This window comes from Choristoneura fumiferana, chromosome 30 (genome assembly GCF_025370935.1).
Source record: "Choristoneura fumiferana chromosome 30, NRCan_CFum_1, whole genome shotgun sequence".
Lineage (NCBI taxonomy): Eukaryota > Metazoa > Arthropoda > Insecta > Lepidoptera > Tortricidae > Choristoneura > Choristoneura fumiferana.
Genome location: NC_133501.1, coordinates 7,329,966 through 7,347,471, shown reverse-complemented (window position 1 = coordinate 7,347,471; position 17,506 = coordinate 7,329,966). Strand labels below are relative to the sequence as shown.

Below are 17,506 nucleotides of genomic sequence, written 5' to 3'. Positions count from 1 at the left end.
ATGTCAAACGCGTTCACAGATAACAATTACTATCTGGTAAGCAATCAGCGCGACATTGTTCCTAATACGTAACCGGTTACCAAGTGGGTTTGTCTGCGAGGAACAATATCAGAAAGATGTTGTACCAAGATAAGTATGTATGTATGTAAACTCTTTATTGCACATAAAATAAAATACAAATACACAGAGAGGAGAACAAAGGCGAGCTTATCCCTAAAAAGGGATCTCTTCCAGCTAAACTAGTTAGGAAAAAACATTTGGTTATATAGAGGATAGTATTTTTAATACACTTACCGGGTCGTGGTAAGAAGTTTTATGCGCCATTAAGGTGCGTTCCTTGCAATGGTCTTTCCCACACACGTCGCAGCCGTACGTAGCCCTGCTTTTTAACCTCTCCTGTATTCTCTGCTTCTGTTCGTCTTTACTCAACAGTTTTATTTCAAAGTTATATTTTTTTCCAAACTCTAAAAAGGCATCTGGAAATTAATAAGTATTTTAAACAAGGTCTGGAAGCCGTGGTGGCCGAGTGGTTTGACCTACGGCCTCTGAAGCAGAGGATTGTGGGTTCAAACCACGGCTCGCACATCTGAGTTTTACGGAATAGGGAATATTCGGGTCCGCCCGGATCTCTACCACCATCTTGCTCGCTAATCCTGCCGTGAAGCAGCAGTGCTGAAATTACTGTCACTTGAGGTATCCCATCGCAGGCCTCTAGGTTGGCAACGCATCTGCAATACCCCTGGTGTGGGCGGCGGTGATCTCTTACCATCAGCAGACCCACTTGCTCTTTTGCCATCCAGTCACATAAAAAAAATTACTGCAATATTATCCCGTCAGAGTGCAGCATTAGCACATACAATATGTTTATGGTTTATGTTTTTTGAGTATCTTAAATGTCCGTAGGATGCCGTAATTTCAATTAAATATTTCAATTAAATATTTGGAAATATCGCTCTATATCTACTATCTCAGAGGTGCGAGCCGGGGTTTGAACCCACGACCCTCTGTTTGAGAGGCGATAGGTCAAACCACTAGGCCACCACGGCTTTTTTATTTGCTTTCATGTGCGGAATTACATTTGAAATTTACCACGAGCTTTGCGGTGAAGGAAAACATCGTGAGGAAACCTGCACAAACCTGCGAAGCAATTCAATGGTGCGTGTGAAGTTCCCAATCCGCACTGGGCCCGCGCGGGAACTATAGCCCAAGCCCTCTTGTTCTGAGAGGAGGCCTGTGCCCAGCAGTGGGACGTATATAGGCTAGGATGATGATGATGATGATCTACTATCTATGTAAATATCATTTATTTTGTTGCTCATAAACATGTCATGATTTGTGTGTGTTCTTACAGTGTGGGGGTGGAGGAACTGCATGAACACGCATATCTTGCATAAACTTAGCTATCATAAGGTCGCGGGTGAGCAAAGTAATTCTTTTAGTTCATTAATATTAATAGGATTATATTGGGTGTTATTTTGAAACTTTCTCACGTTTTCATTTACCTTTTTTGAATGTAGCGAGTGTTTCTTTTGACGTATCCGGGTCATGGCGACTCTTGTGCATCTTTAAACTACTTTCACTTTTGTACTCCTTCTCGCATAAGTCGCAGCTGTATACGGGCTTGTTATTCTTTTTCCTCTTCACTACCTTTTCTTTCTGTTCTTCTGCACTCAAAGCTTTTGTTTTGCGATTATTCTTCTTCTCAACAGCTGATGTATTTGCAGATTTAATACCAACACTTTTTCTTAATTTAGTTGTTGCTTCAGGTCTATCAGTATCTACGTCAGTGGGGTGTTTATCTTCTGTGTTAAAAATGTCACATTTTTTTGGTTGTTCAGCTGTATTCTCTTTTACCAAAGTTACTCTACTTTTTTTACGTTTTTTGACAGCAGCCAGTGTTTCTTCCGATGTATCACTATCGACATCACTGCTGTCATTCACTCCAGGTTCTACGGTGTCATCTAACTCTGAATCTGCATTATCATCAATTCCTAATTCAACTTTTATATATTCCATAATATGTTTGGCTCTCGATTTGAAGTTTCTTCTAGGTCTCTCTCGTTTTTCTATTGGTAATTCTAAAGCACACACATTTACATCACTTGCATCTTTTTTTATAATATTTTCACTGTCTATATATTCCGTTTCTGCGCATTTAGCTTCTTCGTCTAAGCTTTCACTAGTTTCATTTTTAATAAGAGGCATTATTTCTATAAACGAGTCAGTTCCGAAGTGAAAGACTTTAATACATGTGAGATTGTTTGTCTGTTGCCTTAACTTCCGGTTGAAAGCTTTTATGACGTTCATTTTTAACTGTAAAATATAACAATTACGTTATACTGACAGTGATGTTATGCTCGAGTACAATAAGTAAACAAATAATAAATAAATAAATATCATGGGCCATTTGACACCAATTGACCTAATTGAAAATACAAACTGAAATATAGATGCACAGAAAAAACAGAAATAGACCATCACTGGGAATTGAACCAGGTCCTCGGTAATCCGTACCGTGCTATACGCTACACCACTGATGGTCAATACGGACAAATTTCCCTATGCACCTTATATTCAGCTTGTGTTTCTTACTTAGTCACTTAAGCACGACGCTAGCGAATCTCTGCGTAAGCCCTCAAACTTTTTCGGCATTCCTTTGGAACTAACGTTACCGGACAAGAGATATCGTTTCTACAGCAATCAAATTAAGGTTTGTATTTTCATTTGGTTTTACGGATGACCGTAAAAGTAAAAATTTGGAATTGAAATAAAAAATACAAAATTTCCAAAAACCAATTTAACCAATTGACCAAGTCGTAAAGTAAGCAAAGCTTGTGTTATAGGTATTAGGCAACAAATAAACATACTTAAATAAAGAGATACATACTTAACTATATATAACTAACTTAACTTATTTAACTTAACACACACACACACACACACACACACACACACACAACACACACACACGCACGCACGCACACACACATCATACTAGAGATCATAGTCTTGTGGACTCACTCACTAACAATATTTGTTGTCTGTGTTAGTTTTAACTGTTTTAAGTATGATTCGCTAACTGTATTTCTGTGGACATCTGTTATTGGCTAACTGTTTAGTACCTAATTCCTATTGTAATGTACTGTATTGCTGTTGATGCCCCAAATAAATAAAATAAAATAAGACTCCAGAGAAAACATTCATATTTATATATAAATATCTGCCTTGACCGGGGATCGAACCCAGCACCTCAAGCTTCGTAATCAGATTCTCTAAGCACTTAGCTATCCAGTCGCCAAATACCTATGAATAGTAAGTACGAGTAGAATGTATTAACTCTGTATAGTTCATATAACTTAACCAACAAAAAGCTAAAAAACCCCCGACTTTGTCACTTCAATATCTCAAAACTAAACCGATTTTGATGAAACATGTCTAAGAACACCTCCTCCTCCTGAGCGTCCTGAGGCACGGTGGACGGATGACCTTAAGAGGATCGCTGGCGGCGGATGGATGCGAGGGGCTGAAGACAGAGTGTTGTGGCGCGCCATGGAAGAGGCCTATGTCCAGCAGTGGACTGCTGTAGGCTGATGATGATGATGATGATGTCTAAGAACCATCACTAGAAAACCTGATTTTAAATTAAAAAAAACCGTAATCAAATCGGCAGCAAAAAGACACACATAGCGGTCAAACTTATAACACACACAATTGGCAAAAGTAGAGAGATTGCGTAGTAGTAGCAAAAGAAAGAGCATTACCCACCGGGCCCTTTTCTAGTAGGGTCTGCAGCAGCGCTGTGCTCCGGCGACAGCTGTCACGGAAGGCGGCGCATTTTGACAGCCGCGCCATGCAGAACACGCACAGGTGACGGGGTAAAGTGTCTTCTACTGGCAACTGTAAATAATAATAATAATACTATTATTTTACCATAAAAATATCGAGCATGCCACAGTGTCACGTAGTCCCGTTTTGTTCAGAAAAAAGGGAGGACAAAGGTTTCCGAAAGACAAAACTGCCCCAAAACACAGACATTCATTGCCCCGTAACGCATATTTGCCATAATTATTTTCAGGTAATGCAAAATTTTCACAAAATTATTCTAATTATAAATAAACCCGCGTAGCTCACCCAAAAACAACATTTGACATTTCGGAGACCTCTCGCTACACTAGCGCCTCTAGCGGCGAATTCATACGCGATAACCCTCATTGGTTTTTCAATACCCAGTAGGGCTACTACGAAACTCGAAACTCGAAGTTCGTATCGTACCGTCCCTCTCGCTCTCGTATTATAAATAAATAAATAAATATCACGGGACAATTCACACCAATTGACCTAGTCCCAAAGTAAGCTTAGCAAAGCTTGTGTTATGGGTACTAAGCAACGGATAAATATAATTATATAGATAGATACTACTTTAAATACATATTAAACACCCAAGACCCGAGAACAAACATTCGTATTTTTCATACAAATATCTGCCCCGACACGGGAATCGAACCCGGGATCTCAAGCTTCGTAGTCAGGTTCTCTAACCACTAGGCCATCTGGTCGTATTAAATAGTATAAGTGTCAGAGGGACCGCACGACACGAACTTCGAGTTTCGTAGTAGCCCTGCTGATCCACCATGAGAAAGAATGCTAGTTTTGGTCTGGTATTATGACATGTCTCATGCAGCTACATTACTAGGCCACTCTATAAGTATTGTCCCAGCTGATAATGTCATAATTATCTTATTACTGACAATGTACTGAAACATTGCTAATTGCACTGTGAACATAACTGATTCTGACTCACCATTACCCCAGTGAGAGCCGCGAGCGCGTCCTCCAACCCGCTACCGCTTATAGCATACAGCCGTCCGTCCGCCGCGAGGCACACGCGACAAGCGACCAGCTCCTCGCTCGATCCAGCTTCATCAGAACACTCTCTCAAATTAGGACTTGGTTCGTCATTTGATGACTGCAACATAATATACAGGGTGTTTGACAGTCGGGTAGTGTCATTTCTAGTTTCACAGTTTTACAAATATTGTCAATTTTTATTTATTTTGAAAAATCACTCCTTTATCCTGTATAGCCTGTATTCAGTTAATTTTGAGTATTTTGCCTTCGCAATACCTTGGTTCTTCAAAATTAATTCAAATAATTGCTTAACACACAATGTACTAAAATAACCACCAGTAGAGTTTGGAAAATCCCAGCTTTCAGTATAGAGCCAGTCAGATACACCTTTGGCCACAACCAGTGGCGTAGCTACCGGAGGGCTAGACGGGGCAGTGCCCCGGGGCCCCCCAAGCTCAGGGGGCCCCTCGGACTCTCACCTACAAACCATAAAAGACAAATCTGGAGTACGTCGAATTCGGAACACGACGAATAGGGAACAAACGATTTTAATTAGTTTAGTTGGGGCCCTAGTTTATTTTTTGCCCCAGGGCCTTTGGTTACCTAGCTAAGCCTCTGGCCACAACATCCTCAACTGCACTTAACATCAGGCGATATAGGGTGATCACAATCAGTTTTAAGTAAAAAAACTGCTGGAACGTTCTAGCATAGTAAACTATGTTGTAGTCGCCCCTGGAATTCAAAGCTAAGTTTGGCATGAATAGACCCTACAGCAGGGATGTTACGGAGCTACGATTCCGTTTCCGTCAAGTCGGAACTTCCATTTGATATTAAACATCCGTTTCGGTTCCGGTTCCGTTATTTTGAAACGGAAGTTATATCGGATGTCAATGCTTATCGCGGTGACTGTACATGAGCGGCGTACATTAATTATGTAATGTTTCTGACACTCGCGATCACAATGAAATGACAGTTTTTGTATGCGAAAACTATAATTTGATTGTGATTGTGTAAGAAACATTAGGTACACAATAAACCCTCAGGTTTAGTAGACCTACCCTTAACATCTCGTCCACCTATCACTCAGGCTCCGATTCTGGTTCCCGTTCCGTTTTCGGTTCCGATTCCGTTTCTGGTTCCGATAGACTAAATTGAAAACATCTGGTTCCGCTTTCGGTTCCAATAAAACCACATCCGTTACATCCATGCGCTACAGCTGCATGAGCACATGTAACAATGAGGTTCTAAATATTAACTTACAGAATCTAAGAACGGCTTCGGTACGGCATTTGGCATAAGTGTCTTTACGCCTTCACTGTTCGTGAACATGGTCTCGTCAAAATGGCGGCTGCAGACGTAAGAGTGGTCGCGCAGTGTGCCGAGAGCTAGGACCCACTGCGCGCGCAGTATCAGCGAGCTGGGGACCCTGCCAATAGAACCAAAATATTTATTAAAGCATCAGTTATTTTTTACAAACTTTTGTTCTATATTTTTATTAATTTTATGTTTTTTATTATACAGGAAATTCGCAAAGCCTTTTCAACCACTTCCTGGGTACTGACTAAGCTGAAATTTGGTATGCTTGTGTAAAACCAGTGACAATTCAGTAATCTGGTAGTAAAATTGTAGCAGACCAGTCAGGATTGTATCCGCTGAAAGGAATTGCTCAACTTGTTAATAGGAACAACTTAAAAATTTTCACACTGGTGCACTTAAGCCTCAAAAAAAAAATAGAAAAAAAAAAAAAAAAAAAAAAACTTAAAATTTGGTAAATTAATGTAGTTTAACTATACTTGAAAAAAAAAAAGGTTGAATAAAAAATTAAATGTTAGTTTTTTTACATTGTTGTCATAAACATTAATTGGATGCAGTTTTTTTTTCTACTTATAACATATTTATTTATTATAATAAGAGAAATATTAACCCCTCGTATTTCATACCCCCCTTATTTATTTTTTTCAGTATGTTGCACCAATTATAATAAATAGATTTTTCGTATGGTAGTAGCTAATTCTATTTGCAATTTATATGATTTTTTTTCATAATTGTACCTTCAAAATAACTTATTAAATAAAGCTGTCAAAAAATAAATTGTCATTTTTGTCTTTCTATTTTTCACATATAAAATATTAATAAAATTGTAAGGTATACTCCCACTCAAACTACTTAGCTGCGATTTTGTTTCGATGCTTAAGCTGCTATGGATTAGGAGAAAAACGAGTTTGAAAGAAATGTTAAGAAAATACATTTTTGACATTATCTCTATGACAGTTCAGGATAGAGGGCTGAACGTTGGAGTGATTACTAGTGATGAGGCAACAAACAATTGACATTTACCAATTCACCTTTTCTTAACAGGAGTCACCTGTCCTTCCTTAGCCTGCTAAACCTTTTTAGCCTTATACTTACTATATTCAACTGTGCATGGATGATCAGTCCAAACAGGGCAGTCGATATTACAATTTATTAATATTTAATATTAATTAAAATAAATGAAAATTTACATAAAATACAAACAATTTCATTTAAAGTTGAATTTCCAATAAGAATCCAATGCCACTTTTGTAAAAGCCAATAAGTATGTTTTGTGCTTGTTTTGGCTTGTGAAACCTCCTTAGCTCTTTAAATAGATTTATTATTATAACTAAAACTAAAGACCTCTCAACATAACACCATAAAATTAAATTAAATACGGTATTTATGAATATTATTCAGTGATGAACTTACGGGTGGAACGTATAATTTGTAGACAGATCGCTTGAATCAGAGTTCGAAGCGCAGCCGAGCACAGCACAAAAGGTCATTGTTGCAAGTAATTCGTAAAGTAACTGTAATTAAATACAGATAATAAATAAACAGTTATTATTACAAAGAAACATTTCCTTTCACGTTTATGAATATTTTTTGTATTGAATAGAATCGTGTGTAAACTTTCCAAATTCCAATTGATTGATTGACTTGACATAAGATTCAGTGTTACCACACAAGTATTCATGGTAGATTTTTTCTATAACATTACCCAAATTACCGTTCGGATATATTGTCAAAAATCTTACTTCAATGGGGAATGGATGAAAATTTTAGAAACGCTCGAAACTTTTTTTTAACGATAGGAATAACCTTCCTAATTAACAGTAAAAAATATCAGATTTTTAAGTAGCATCAATTAATTAAAAAAAATTAAAGAGTTTTCTTTACCACCAAATTACGATAGTCCGGTTGGTTAAGGGTTGTTCGATAGCCCAGAACAAAAAATTAGGAATGTGTCTTTGACTCGTTTGTTTTGTCTTGACAGGTGACGGGTGACACTCTTTACCGGTCCGGATAAACCAACATGGAAATACGAATCCTGTTTTTCAAGTACACACCCATAGAAGCTCATGTCAGTTTCTATGGGCGTGTACATGAAAAACAGGGTCGGTATTATCCAAGCCGGTAAAGAGTGTCACCTGTCAAGACAAACGAGTCAATGACACATTTTTTTTTTTAGTTTTTTTGTTCTGGGCTATGGAACAACCCGTAACCGACCGGACTATCGTAATTTGTCGGTTAAGAAAACTCTTTCATTTTTTTAAGGTAAGCGTCTACTGCAAAGCTACTACGAAACTCGAAGTTCGTATCATACCGTCCCTCTCGCTCTCGTATTAAATAGTATAAGTGTCAGAGGGACCGCACGACACCAACTTCGAGTTTCGTAGTAGCCCTGCTGATCCGCATCGTTCGCTTCGGAAGTGTCGGATTTGTTGCTTTCTATAGAAATATGCGATCCGTAGTGCGAATTAGTGGACGCACTTGTTTAACTACAATCCGATCCGATACGTCGGACGGAAGCGTACGATGCGGATCAGTGGACAATGATAAAACTCTCGGTTTTAAAGTGTGGGAAGTATATTTTATCTAAACGAAGGAGTACCATGGAGCAGCAGGGCTACTACGAAACTCGGAAGTTCGTGTCGTGCGATCCCTCTGACACATATACTATTTAATACGAGAGCGAGAGAGACGGTACGATACTAGCCTTGCAGAACGGCTTTACCGTATGATATATGATTCCTCTATCTGCGGGAAGCAAAGCGGTTGGCGTGTCGCTTTCTAGGCCCACGAGGTATTGAATTGTTAATACTTAAAATGACAAAAAATATTTTTTCACACCTCTCCTTCAGAAAAGTAACTTTTCCTCGCTGACGAGATTTTTTGTTAGTTTTTCTCGATTATTTCATAAAAATTGAAGGAAAATTAAAAATGTTGTCTGATAGAACACTTCTTAATAATATAAGTTAATGTGTCTACTCCAATGATTATTCAGTACAGACTTTTATTTTCTTTAAAAACCGGTTATAAACATTAATTCGTTTTTAAAGAATATAAAAGTATATCACGAAGAATTATTGGAGTAGACACATTAACTTTCAAATTAAGAAGTGTTATATCAGACATCATTTTTAATTTTCATTCAATTTTTAAGGAACAATCGAGAAAAACTAACAAAAATGCAACGTTGCCAGCTCGGCAGGTATAAACGCGCTTAAAATACAGAATCGCAGTGACGTGCCGTAAACTTCAGGTTTACCCTCAGGTCACTGCGATTCCGTATTTTAAGCAGCGGTGTGGAAGCATGCGATAAAAACGGTGCGCATACGGTGCGTCACCGTTTTTTAAGCAGCGATTTGTCGCACCTTAATTCTATAAGTTAAGACTTTACGTGCCTCGATGTAGTATTTGAAACACACAAAACAATAAATAAATTAATACAAAATAAAACTACAAATTCGTAACAATTGTTTTTATTTGTTTTAAGTCTTAATATATTTGAGCGAAAAAAAAATCTTATTCTTGTAAATATACTTTGTTAAACCAAAACAATCGACGCGCCGGCTTGCAATCTTAGCCGGACCGTCACACGTCACGGCTCGGCAACAACTCTCGTCCTTTCGGGTTCCGTTTCCGCTCGTACCTCAGGTTCTGATGCACCGTGCGCACATGCAGCGAGAGGGAGACGGCACGCAACAGTTTGCCGCATATGTTGCACTTCACAAGCTCGCGGTACTTCGTGTGTCTCTGTCAATGAAAACATTTATTTATTTATTTCAAAGAAACTTTCACAGTATAACTGTTAAACACTAACCCCTTATTCATAAACGACAATCAAACCTACTTTAGTTAAAATGCCGCTAAAATTCGTTTGTCCTTATCTGTCACTTCGACATTTGTATTTGTTAGAAAGGGACAAAGCATTTGTTAGTTAACATAGGCTTGTTAAGTTTTATGAATAAGGGGTAAGGCACTGCGCAAGACAAACACTGAGAAGAGAGAAAGAGATTGAATGACAATCCAACAAAACAACAATTCATAAATAAAAGGTATAAAACAAAACAAAACATTTAAACATTTTTTTTAAGTATTCAAATTCAAATCATTTATTCAGTAAATAGGCCGCAATGGGCACTTTTACACGTCATTTTTTAAACTACCAGCGCTTTCGGAAAGACCATCATTGCAAGAAGAATGCGCCGCAAGAAACTTGGCAGAAAGTGATTTTTCAACACAATATAATTACAAATAAAATACTTAAAAACTACAGTATACAATTAAATAAAAAAAAATAAAAAAAATAATAATTAATAATAATACAGGGATGAGTACAGGTGGACAAACGTGCATCCATCATCTCGCAGAACCTTAAACATTCATCACATGTACAATTCCATCGACCATCACACTCTGGAGCTGATGCAAGAAGGCCATTAAGAGGGTTTATACCCGCTGAGCTGGCAACGTTTCATTTTTGTTAGTTTTTCTCGATTATTCCATAAAAATTGAATGAAAATTAATAATGTTGTCTGATAGAACCCTTCTTAATATATAAATTAATGTGTCTACTCCAATAATTATTCGTTATAGACTTTTATAAAGTCTTTTATATTGGAGTAAACACATTAACTATTTACTAGTATTTACCTATCCTATAGGTAAGCGTTTTTATCACATCTCTGGTGGTAACGCAGGCAAACGCACGTCACCTTGAGCCTAACCGACCTTAATCTAGAGTCCATTTATTATTAAACATAGTCTCCGGTAACAACAGTAACAAGGAATAGAAAAAACTGGCCAAGAGCGTGTCGGACACGCCCAGGATAGAGTTCCGCAGCCGTTACGAAAACATCAAGTAATATTTTTCTGAGAATTTACTCACAAACTACTGATAATACAAACTTAGCCGATAATTTGATATACGAGTACTCGAATATCGTGTCGTGCGGTCCCTCTGACACTTATACTATTTAATACGAGAGCGAGAGGGACAGCACGACACGAACTTCGAGTTTCGAGTTGCGCAGTAGCCCTGCTGGGTAAGCGGTAGTAAAAGCTTGACTCACGTATTTGGTGTGTCTACTGAGGTTGCTTGGTGAAGCGAAGGCCTGCGGGCATTGCTCACACTGATACGGCCGCTCGCCCTGTGTGCACCCGCATATGCAACTGCAACAAAAACTATATTATGAATATTCGACAATATTTCCGCGTGGCTGAATCTTATACGTATATCCGCATTGGCGGATAAAAAATCGCAAAGAAATTGTATTTAAAGAGTAAATATCGTGCGGGAAAAATTATATTGTATAAAACCAAATGCAGCAGAAGTTACGCGATGGAAAATCTCAAAAACCGGAAAAGAGCGTGTCGGACACGCCCGAAATCGGGTTCCGTAGCTAAAACTAAAAAATAAAGTAATATTTTTCTAAGGATTTCGTATTTTGTACGGAATATTTCAAGTTTAGGTATAATTTATACCTTAGGCTGCTATTTACTCTTATACTACTAATAATTCTCAAGAAAACTTAACCGTTATAGTTTTCCTTGTAAGTTTGATATACTTACAACCATCCTGAACTTTTTCAAAGACACAGAAAAACAGAAAAGTGTCCAAAGTTTTTACTGAAAGGTGTGCTAAAATGATCATACGTTTAGGGCGCCTTGCCGCGGGAATGTTTTGGGACACTGTTTGCACTGGAACGGCTTGACAGCCAAATGACCGTTCATGTGATACTGCAGCAGCGTCGAGTTCTGAGGACGAAAAACATACATTCAGTGACATAGTCCAGGTATATTCAGGCCACTTTTTTTTATTCGACTGGATGGCAAACGAGCAAGTGGATCTCCTGATGGTAAGAGATCACCACCGCCCATAAACATCTGCAACACCAGGGGTGTTGCAGACGCGTTGCCAACCTAGAGGCCTAAGATGGGATACCTCAAGTGCCAGTAATTTCACCGGCTGTCTCACTCTCCACGTCGAAACACAACAGTGCAAGCACTGCTGCTTCACGGCAGGATTAGTGAGCAAGATGGTGGTAGTAATCCGGGCGGACCTTCCACAAGGTCCTACCACCTGCAAAAATCCCTAAATAAAAATATGGGATAAATAGTTTGGGAACTAATAATTTGCTAAACAATTATCGCCGGAACATTAGTAAACCGTATCCGGTAGACGCAAGCGTACCTTGAACACTTTCCCGCATATCTCGCAGACGTAGACGCAGGGCTGCCTGCGGCCGACCCCGACGCGCGGTCGAAACGGGCCCTCCACCGCCCGCTTGTTCATGTGCTTCCGTTGGACATGCAGCTCGAACGACTCCGAGTTTAAAAACGTTTTGTTGCACTGACGACAGAAATAGATAGAAACTTTATTAACAACATGAAAATTCACTAAGGGCCTGTTCCACCACTTGTCGACTAATTTTAAGCGCCGGATATCAGTGATGCCGTCTCTGTTTGTTTTGTCCGAGTAAACAAAGACGGCATTACTTTTATTTGACACTTAAAGTTAGTCGACAAGTGGTGAACCAAGCCCTTAATCATCATCCCAGCCTACAGCCTATTGCATTTGAAATTTGACCCACGAGCTTTACGGTGAAGGAAAACATCGTGAGGAAACCTACACAAACCTGCGAAGCAATTCAATGGTGCGTGTGAAGTTCCCAATCCGCACTGGGCCCGCGTGGGAACTACGGCCCAAGCCCCTTTGTTCTGAGAGGAGGCCTGTGCCCAGCAGTGGGACGTATATAGGCTGGGATGATGTGATGATGACATTTTTTTTGTTGTTTTTGTAATTAATGTGTGAGTGTTTTGGTTTGTACTGTAAGCTTGCATGTGTTTTATTCAATAAATAAATTAATATTACTAGTACAAATAACAGTTTTTTTAAAAAGACAATGTCACTGTTTGTCTCTTGGACAACACTATCCCGGTTGTTTATAATTATATATCGGAAACGGAAATCACAGAGCACCAATATTTGTTCTATTCTGGTCACATTATTTTTACATTTGCCATTTAAGGCACTTGTCCCCCCGCCGACGATGAGCGAGAAGCGAGTAGAGCGAGTAACTAGGAACGAGTGGGCGAGCAGCAAGAAGCGAGTGTAGTTTTGTCGCTGGCTGTAAGCGAGTGTTTGAGTGCGACGGGCGATTACTCGCTCCACTCGACTCGCTCGTGCGGGGCGGCCGCCAAGCTGACATCGGCTGAGCGAGTATCTATAGCTCAGCGAGTTTTATAGCTCTTGTCGCTACGACAAAAGATGTAAGAGCGAGTTCTCGCCGACAGTGTGAACAGCCAGCGATCAACTATTAATATATGTGTCTCTTTTACTCACACAGGATCTTATATCTTTTGTTCGTTTCTTGAGCGAGAAAATAGTCGATAGCCAATCGTTTCCTCGCTGGCGGTGAGACAACTGCCTAAAACTGTCACTTTAGTATCTGTGTTAGAAAAATCAACTTTACCTCATCACAATGATGCCGGTCTGTGTGTTGTTCTGCCGCATGCGCCTTAAGCGCGGTGTCGCTGCCGCAGCTGTCGCCGCATGCGGCACACGGCCACAGCGCCGCATGCGGCACGCCCGCGCCCAATTCTTCGTGCCTTTGCAACGCTTCGGCATTTAAAAACTTAACACCACAGTCTTTACATTTGTGTTTGGCGTTGGATTTATCGCTCTGGAAGAAAAAAGTCCAATTTAGGGGGGCGTATTCGAGTGTTTATTTCGTATGATTTTCGAGGGCACTTTTTTGTTAACCCACGACGCAAAAAGAGGGGTGTTATAAGTTTGACCGCTATGTCTGTCTGTGGCACCGTAGCTCGTAAACGGGTGGACCGATTTGAATGCCGTTTATTTGATTTGAAAGCAGTTTTCTAGCGGCCGTTCTTAGACACGTTTCATCCAAATCGGTCACGCCGTTTTTGAGATATAAGTGACAAAGTCGGGGTTTTCCAACTTTTTAATGGCTAGGTTAGGTTATTGACATGGCAGAAGATTCTGTTACAGTTTCCAAGTTATCTAGTAAAAGTAAAATACGTCTAAAAAAATAGAATATGTCGTAGTTTTGCCATGTCTGTCTGTCTGTCCGTCCGCGGCTTTGCTCAGGGACTACCAATGCTAGAAAGCTGTAATTTTGCACGAATATATATGTATACTATGCCGACAAAATCGTACAATAAAAAAACCAAAAACATTTTTAAGGGTTACCTCCCATAGACGTAAAGTGGGGGTGATTTTTTTTCTTATCCAATCTTGTAGTGTGGGGTATCGTTGGATAGGTCTTTTAAAACCATTAGGAGGTTGCTAAAACGATTTTTCGATTCAGTGATGCGTTTGCAAAATATTCAACTTTAAAGTGCAAATTTTCATGAAAATCGAGCCCTAAAATCTAAACCGGTGGGCGGAAAAATTGGAAAATATTCAGGATGGTAGTAAGTATATCAAACTTACAAGGAAATCTATAGCGGTTAAGTTTTCTTGAGAATAGTATTGTATTGTAAAGCTCTTTATTGTACATAAAAACACATGAAAATAACAGAACACAGGATAATAAGATGTACAAAGGCGAACTTATCCCTAATTATTAGTAGTTTAAGAGTAAATAGCAGCCTGAGGTATAAAATGTAAACTCCAATTCAATAGAATCTGACAATCCTGTAGACACTTCCAGCCTACCAATATAAACACCGGGCTGCCTAAGGCTTTGTGATGTGACTATTATTCTTTTTTGATTCCTTTTAGATGATAATTGCAACACAGGGACATATATAATCAAGTGTGCCCCACGATAGGGTTCTGTAAATATGTAGAAAATTGACAGATTCTATTGAATTGTACTTTACCTAAACTTGGAATATTCCGTACAAAATACGAAATCCCTAAAAAAATATTACTTATTTTTTTCGTAATGGCTACGGAACCCTATTTCGGTCGTGTCCGACACGCTCTTGGCCGGTTTTTTAATTTTCATTCAACTTTTATGGAATAATCGAGAGAACTAACAAAAATGCAACATTGCCAAGCCCAGCAGGTATCAGAATCAAGATTCCATCCAGGCAACTGTCTGTGAGTTACTCACCGTTCTATGCGCGAGCGCCTTATGCAGATTCATCCCCCGCCCCGCGGCGAAGGTCTCCCCGCACTCGTAGCAAGCCTCGTTCTCCCCGGGATGCTGTATTCTAATGTGGTTGTAGTACGAGGTCTGGTGGTTGTACACTATCTGGCAGTACGGGCACGTGTACGTCGTTCCCTTGTGCATGAGCCAATGGTTTTTGACGTACGTTCTAGAAAAAGTCAAAGATGTTAGTCATAATTTTTTTCACACCTCTCCTTCAGAAAGTAAGTTTTGCTCCCTGACGAGAGAGCAAAGTGCAACTTTTCTGTTCAAGGCTTTTCTAAGTACCGATTGGAGTATTTGCCAGCATTTAATTTGCCTAACACGAATAATATCAATGGAAGGCGAACGAACTGTTATCTGATCCCGAAAATACTGAATACCCTTCCAAAAAGATTTTTAAGTGATGTTCTAAGTGCTGCACGGACTCCAAACGGTGTAAACGAACTTTAAAAAAATACTACCTGGCCTGTGATAACCAGGTTTGATCTTATGTATGTACCTATAAGTAGCTTAAGTTTGTACGCGGATTGAACGCGATGACTCGCCAGCTATTACATAAACCCTAAGGGGTTTTCAATAGTGGCTCGTAATTTTCCACTCACTTGTACCACTTGTTTTTTCAAAAAAAAAAAAAAAAAAAAAAAGTGTTTTATTGCAAAAGCCATTTTTTTAAGTTGATAATTGGAAAGCCACGTCATTTTCTATGCTGGTTGTTATTTAATAATATATAGAATTTATGTTTTTCAAGTTTCTTAATGCTCGGTGTGAAAAGTTGTATGAGCGACTCGGGAGCGGGGCTTTACTCGCAAATGTGATGAAAAACATTGTATGTCGCACGGGCGGTACTAGAATTACGAACATCGACTCATTAATAACTTCTAATAGACTCTCGTTCGTAATTCCTTATTTACCGCCCTCGAATAACAATCGCCGTGGTGGCCTAATGGTTTGACCTATCGCCTCTCAAGCTTTCGAAATTCATGTGCGGAATTACATTTGAAATTTACCACGAGCTATGCGGTGAAGGAAAACATCGTGAGGAAACCTGCACAAACCTGCGAAGCAATTCAATGGTGCGTGTGAAGTTCCCAATCCGCACTGGGCCTGCGTGGGAACTATGGCCCAAGCCCTCTTGTTCTGAGAGGAGGCCTGTGCCCAGCAGTGGGACGTATATAGGCTGGGATGATGAAGACACAATGTACTATTCTGATATTCATATTCGCAAAACACATGCTACATACACATGCACATGCATACACATGCTGAGTGGAGACCCTTTTTGGTATCCTGCCGTGTCACCTAGTAACATAGTTTTAGTGCTAGTTCTAGTCTTAGTTTTAGGTGGTACATTTTGGAGCCAAAATAAACTTTTCTTTCTTTCTTTCTTTCTTTCAAAACATTCGCAGAAATTTTGCGAATGCGTATATGCAAAAATATGCGAATATTCGCGAATGCGAATGCGAATATTCGTTACATCACTAGTCCCTTCGGCTCGATACCGCTAAAGTTATTGCGAAGTACGTGGCATGCTCGCCGCCCCGCTCACCGCTAAGACCAAAGTCGTGGCCAGACCGCTCCGTTCATGGTGTAAGTATAAATCTTCCCAGGTGAACTCTTCGCTTCGAGCCCTTATCTTTCATACAAAAGCCACGTGCCACTACAACATTCTTATTGAAAAACAAACGGTATCGTCATAGTATTAAGGTTCAAATTTAATGGCACTGATATTCTAGATATTACGTTTGGTAGTGTAGGACGATAGACCACCCCGAGGCAATACGGCACTCATATTATTTTGATACCTGGGAAGATTTATACTTATATGAGACCTTAAACCGGTGTACCTGAACCGGCTGGCGTAGCCGCACTCGTTGCAGGTGTACACGGCGCGGTGGGACTGCCGGTGCTTGAGCAGCTTCAGTCGCGACCGGAATCGCAGCCGGCACGCGTCGCACTCGTGCGGCAGGCTCTGGCGGAAACGAGACGGCATTTCAGTGAAAAATACAGTTAACATCCCATCCCATCCTCGTCGCCACTGTAATAATAATAATAATAACGATCATTGTCCCGATAGTCGTTTCGGCAAACGGTCTAATAGCGAAGAGTCTCGACCAACATCTCAAGAGACTCTCGCTAGATGGCTGGATCAAGGGCCAGATACAGAAGGCGGTACTTCTGGACACGGCACGCATCGTGCGGAGGTTCCTCACTCTGCGGCCCGACCACCG

At 39.8% G+C, this 17,506-nt stretch overlaps 2 protein-coding genes across 3 annotated transcripts in view; both read right to left on the bottom strand.

Moving 5' to 3' along the window:
* The window catches only part of LOC141444706 (uncharacterized), a 21,151-nt gene extending 13,354 nt beyond the window's left edge, over positions 1–7,797 (bottom strand). Inside the window, exons 1-6 of one of the 2 annotated variants that reach the window (XM_074110301.1) lie at positions 7,576–7,797; positions 6,109–6,274; positions 4,802–4,966; positions 3,766–3,897; positions 1,503–2,313; positions 295–476 (exon numbers count right to left, since the gene is read on the bottom strand). In XM_074110301.1, the coding sequence (XP_073966402.1) occupies positions 295–476; positions 1,503–2,313; positions 3,766–3,897; positions 4,802–4,966; positions 6,109–6,274; positions 7,576–7,652 (1,533 nt within the window). In that variant the 5' untranslated portion in view covers positions 7,653–7,797. Of the gene's footprint in view, positions 1–294; positions 477–1,502; positions 2,314–3,765; positions 3,898–4,801; positions 4,967–6,108; positions 6,275–7,365; positions 7,498–7,575 lie in introns of those variants that run through there. The other variant, XM_074110302.1, reaches the window with a different exon arrangement.
* A 1,819-nt stretch (positions 7,798–9,616) lies between these two features.
* LOC141444748 (zinc finger Y-chromosomal protein-like) lies at positions 9,617–17,283 on the bottom strand. The gene is made up of 7 exons (XM_074110383.1): positions 17,123–17,283; positions 15,240–15,444; positions 13,629–13,838; positions 12,347–12,505; positions 11,809–11,910; positions 11,226–11,325; positions 9,617–9,906 (listed from the first exon to the last, which is right to left on the bottom strand). The coding sequence occupies exons 1-6, from the start codon at positions 17,266–17,268 to the stop codon at positions 11,281–11,283; spliced, it is 867 nt and encodes a 288-aa protein (XP_073966484.1). The 5' UTR covers positions 17,269–17,283; the 3' UTR covers positions 9,617–9,906; positions 11,226–11,280.
* Between the last annotated feature and the right edge of the window lie 223 nt (positions 17,284–17,506).

Bases quoted from the DNA above. Each gene is read 5' to 3' on its own strand.
- LOC141444748 (XM_074110383.1), bottom strand. From the start codon at position 17,268: ATGCCGTCTCGTTTCCGCCAGAGCCTGCCGCACGAGTGCGACGCGTGC. The intron at 13,839-15,239 runs GTGAGTAACTCA...TTTTTCTTCCAG, and splicing joins AGGCGCTCGCGCATAGAACG to AGCGATAAATCCAACGCCAA. The intron at 11,326-11,808 runs GTATGATCATTT...TTTTTGTTGCAG, and splicing joins CGCGGCAAGGCGCCCTAAAC to TTGCATATGCGGGTGCACAC.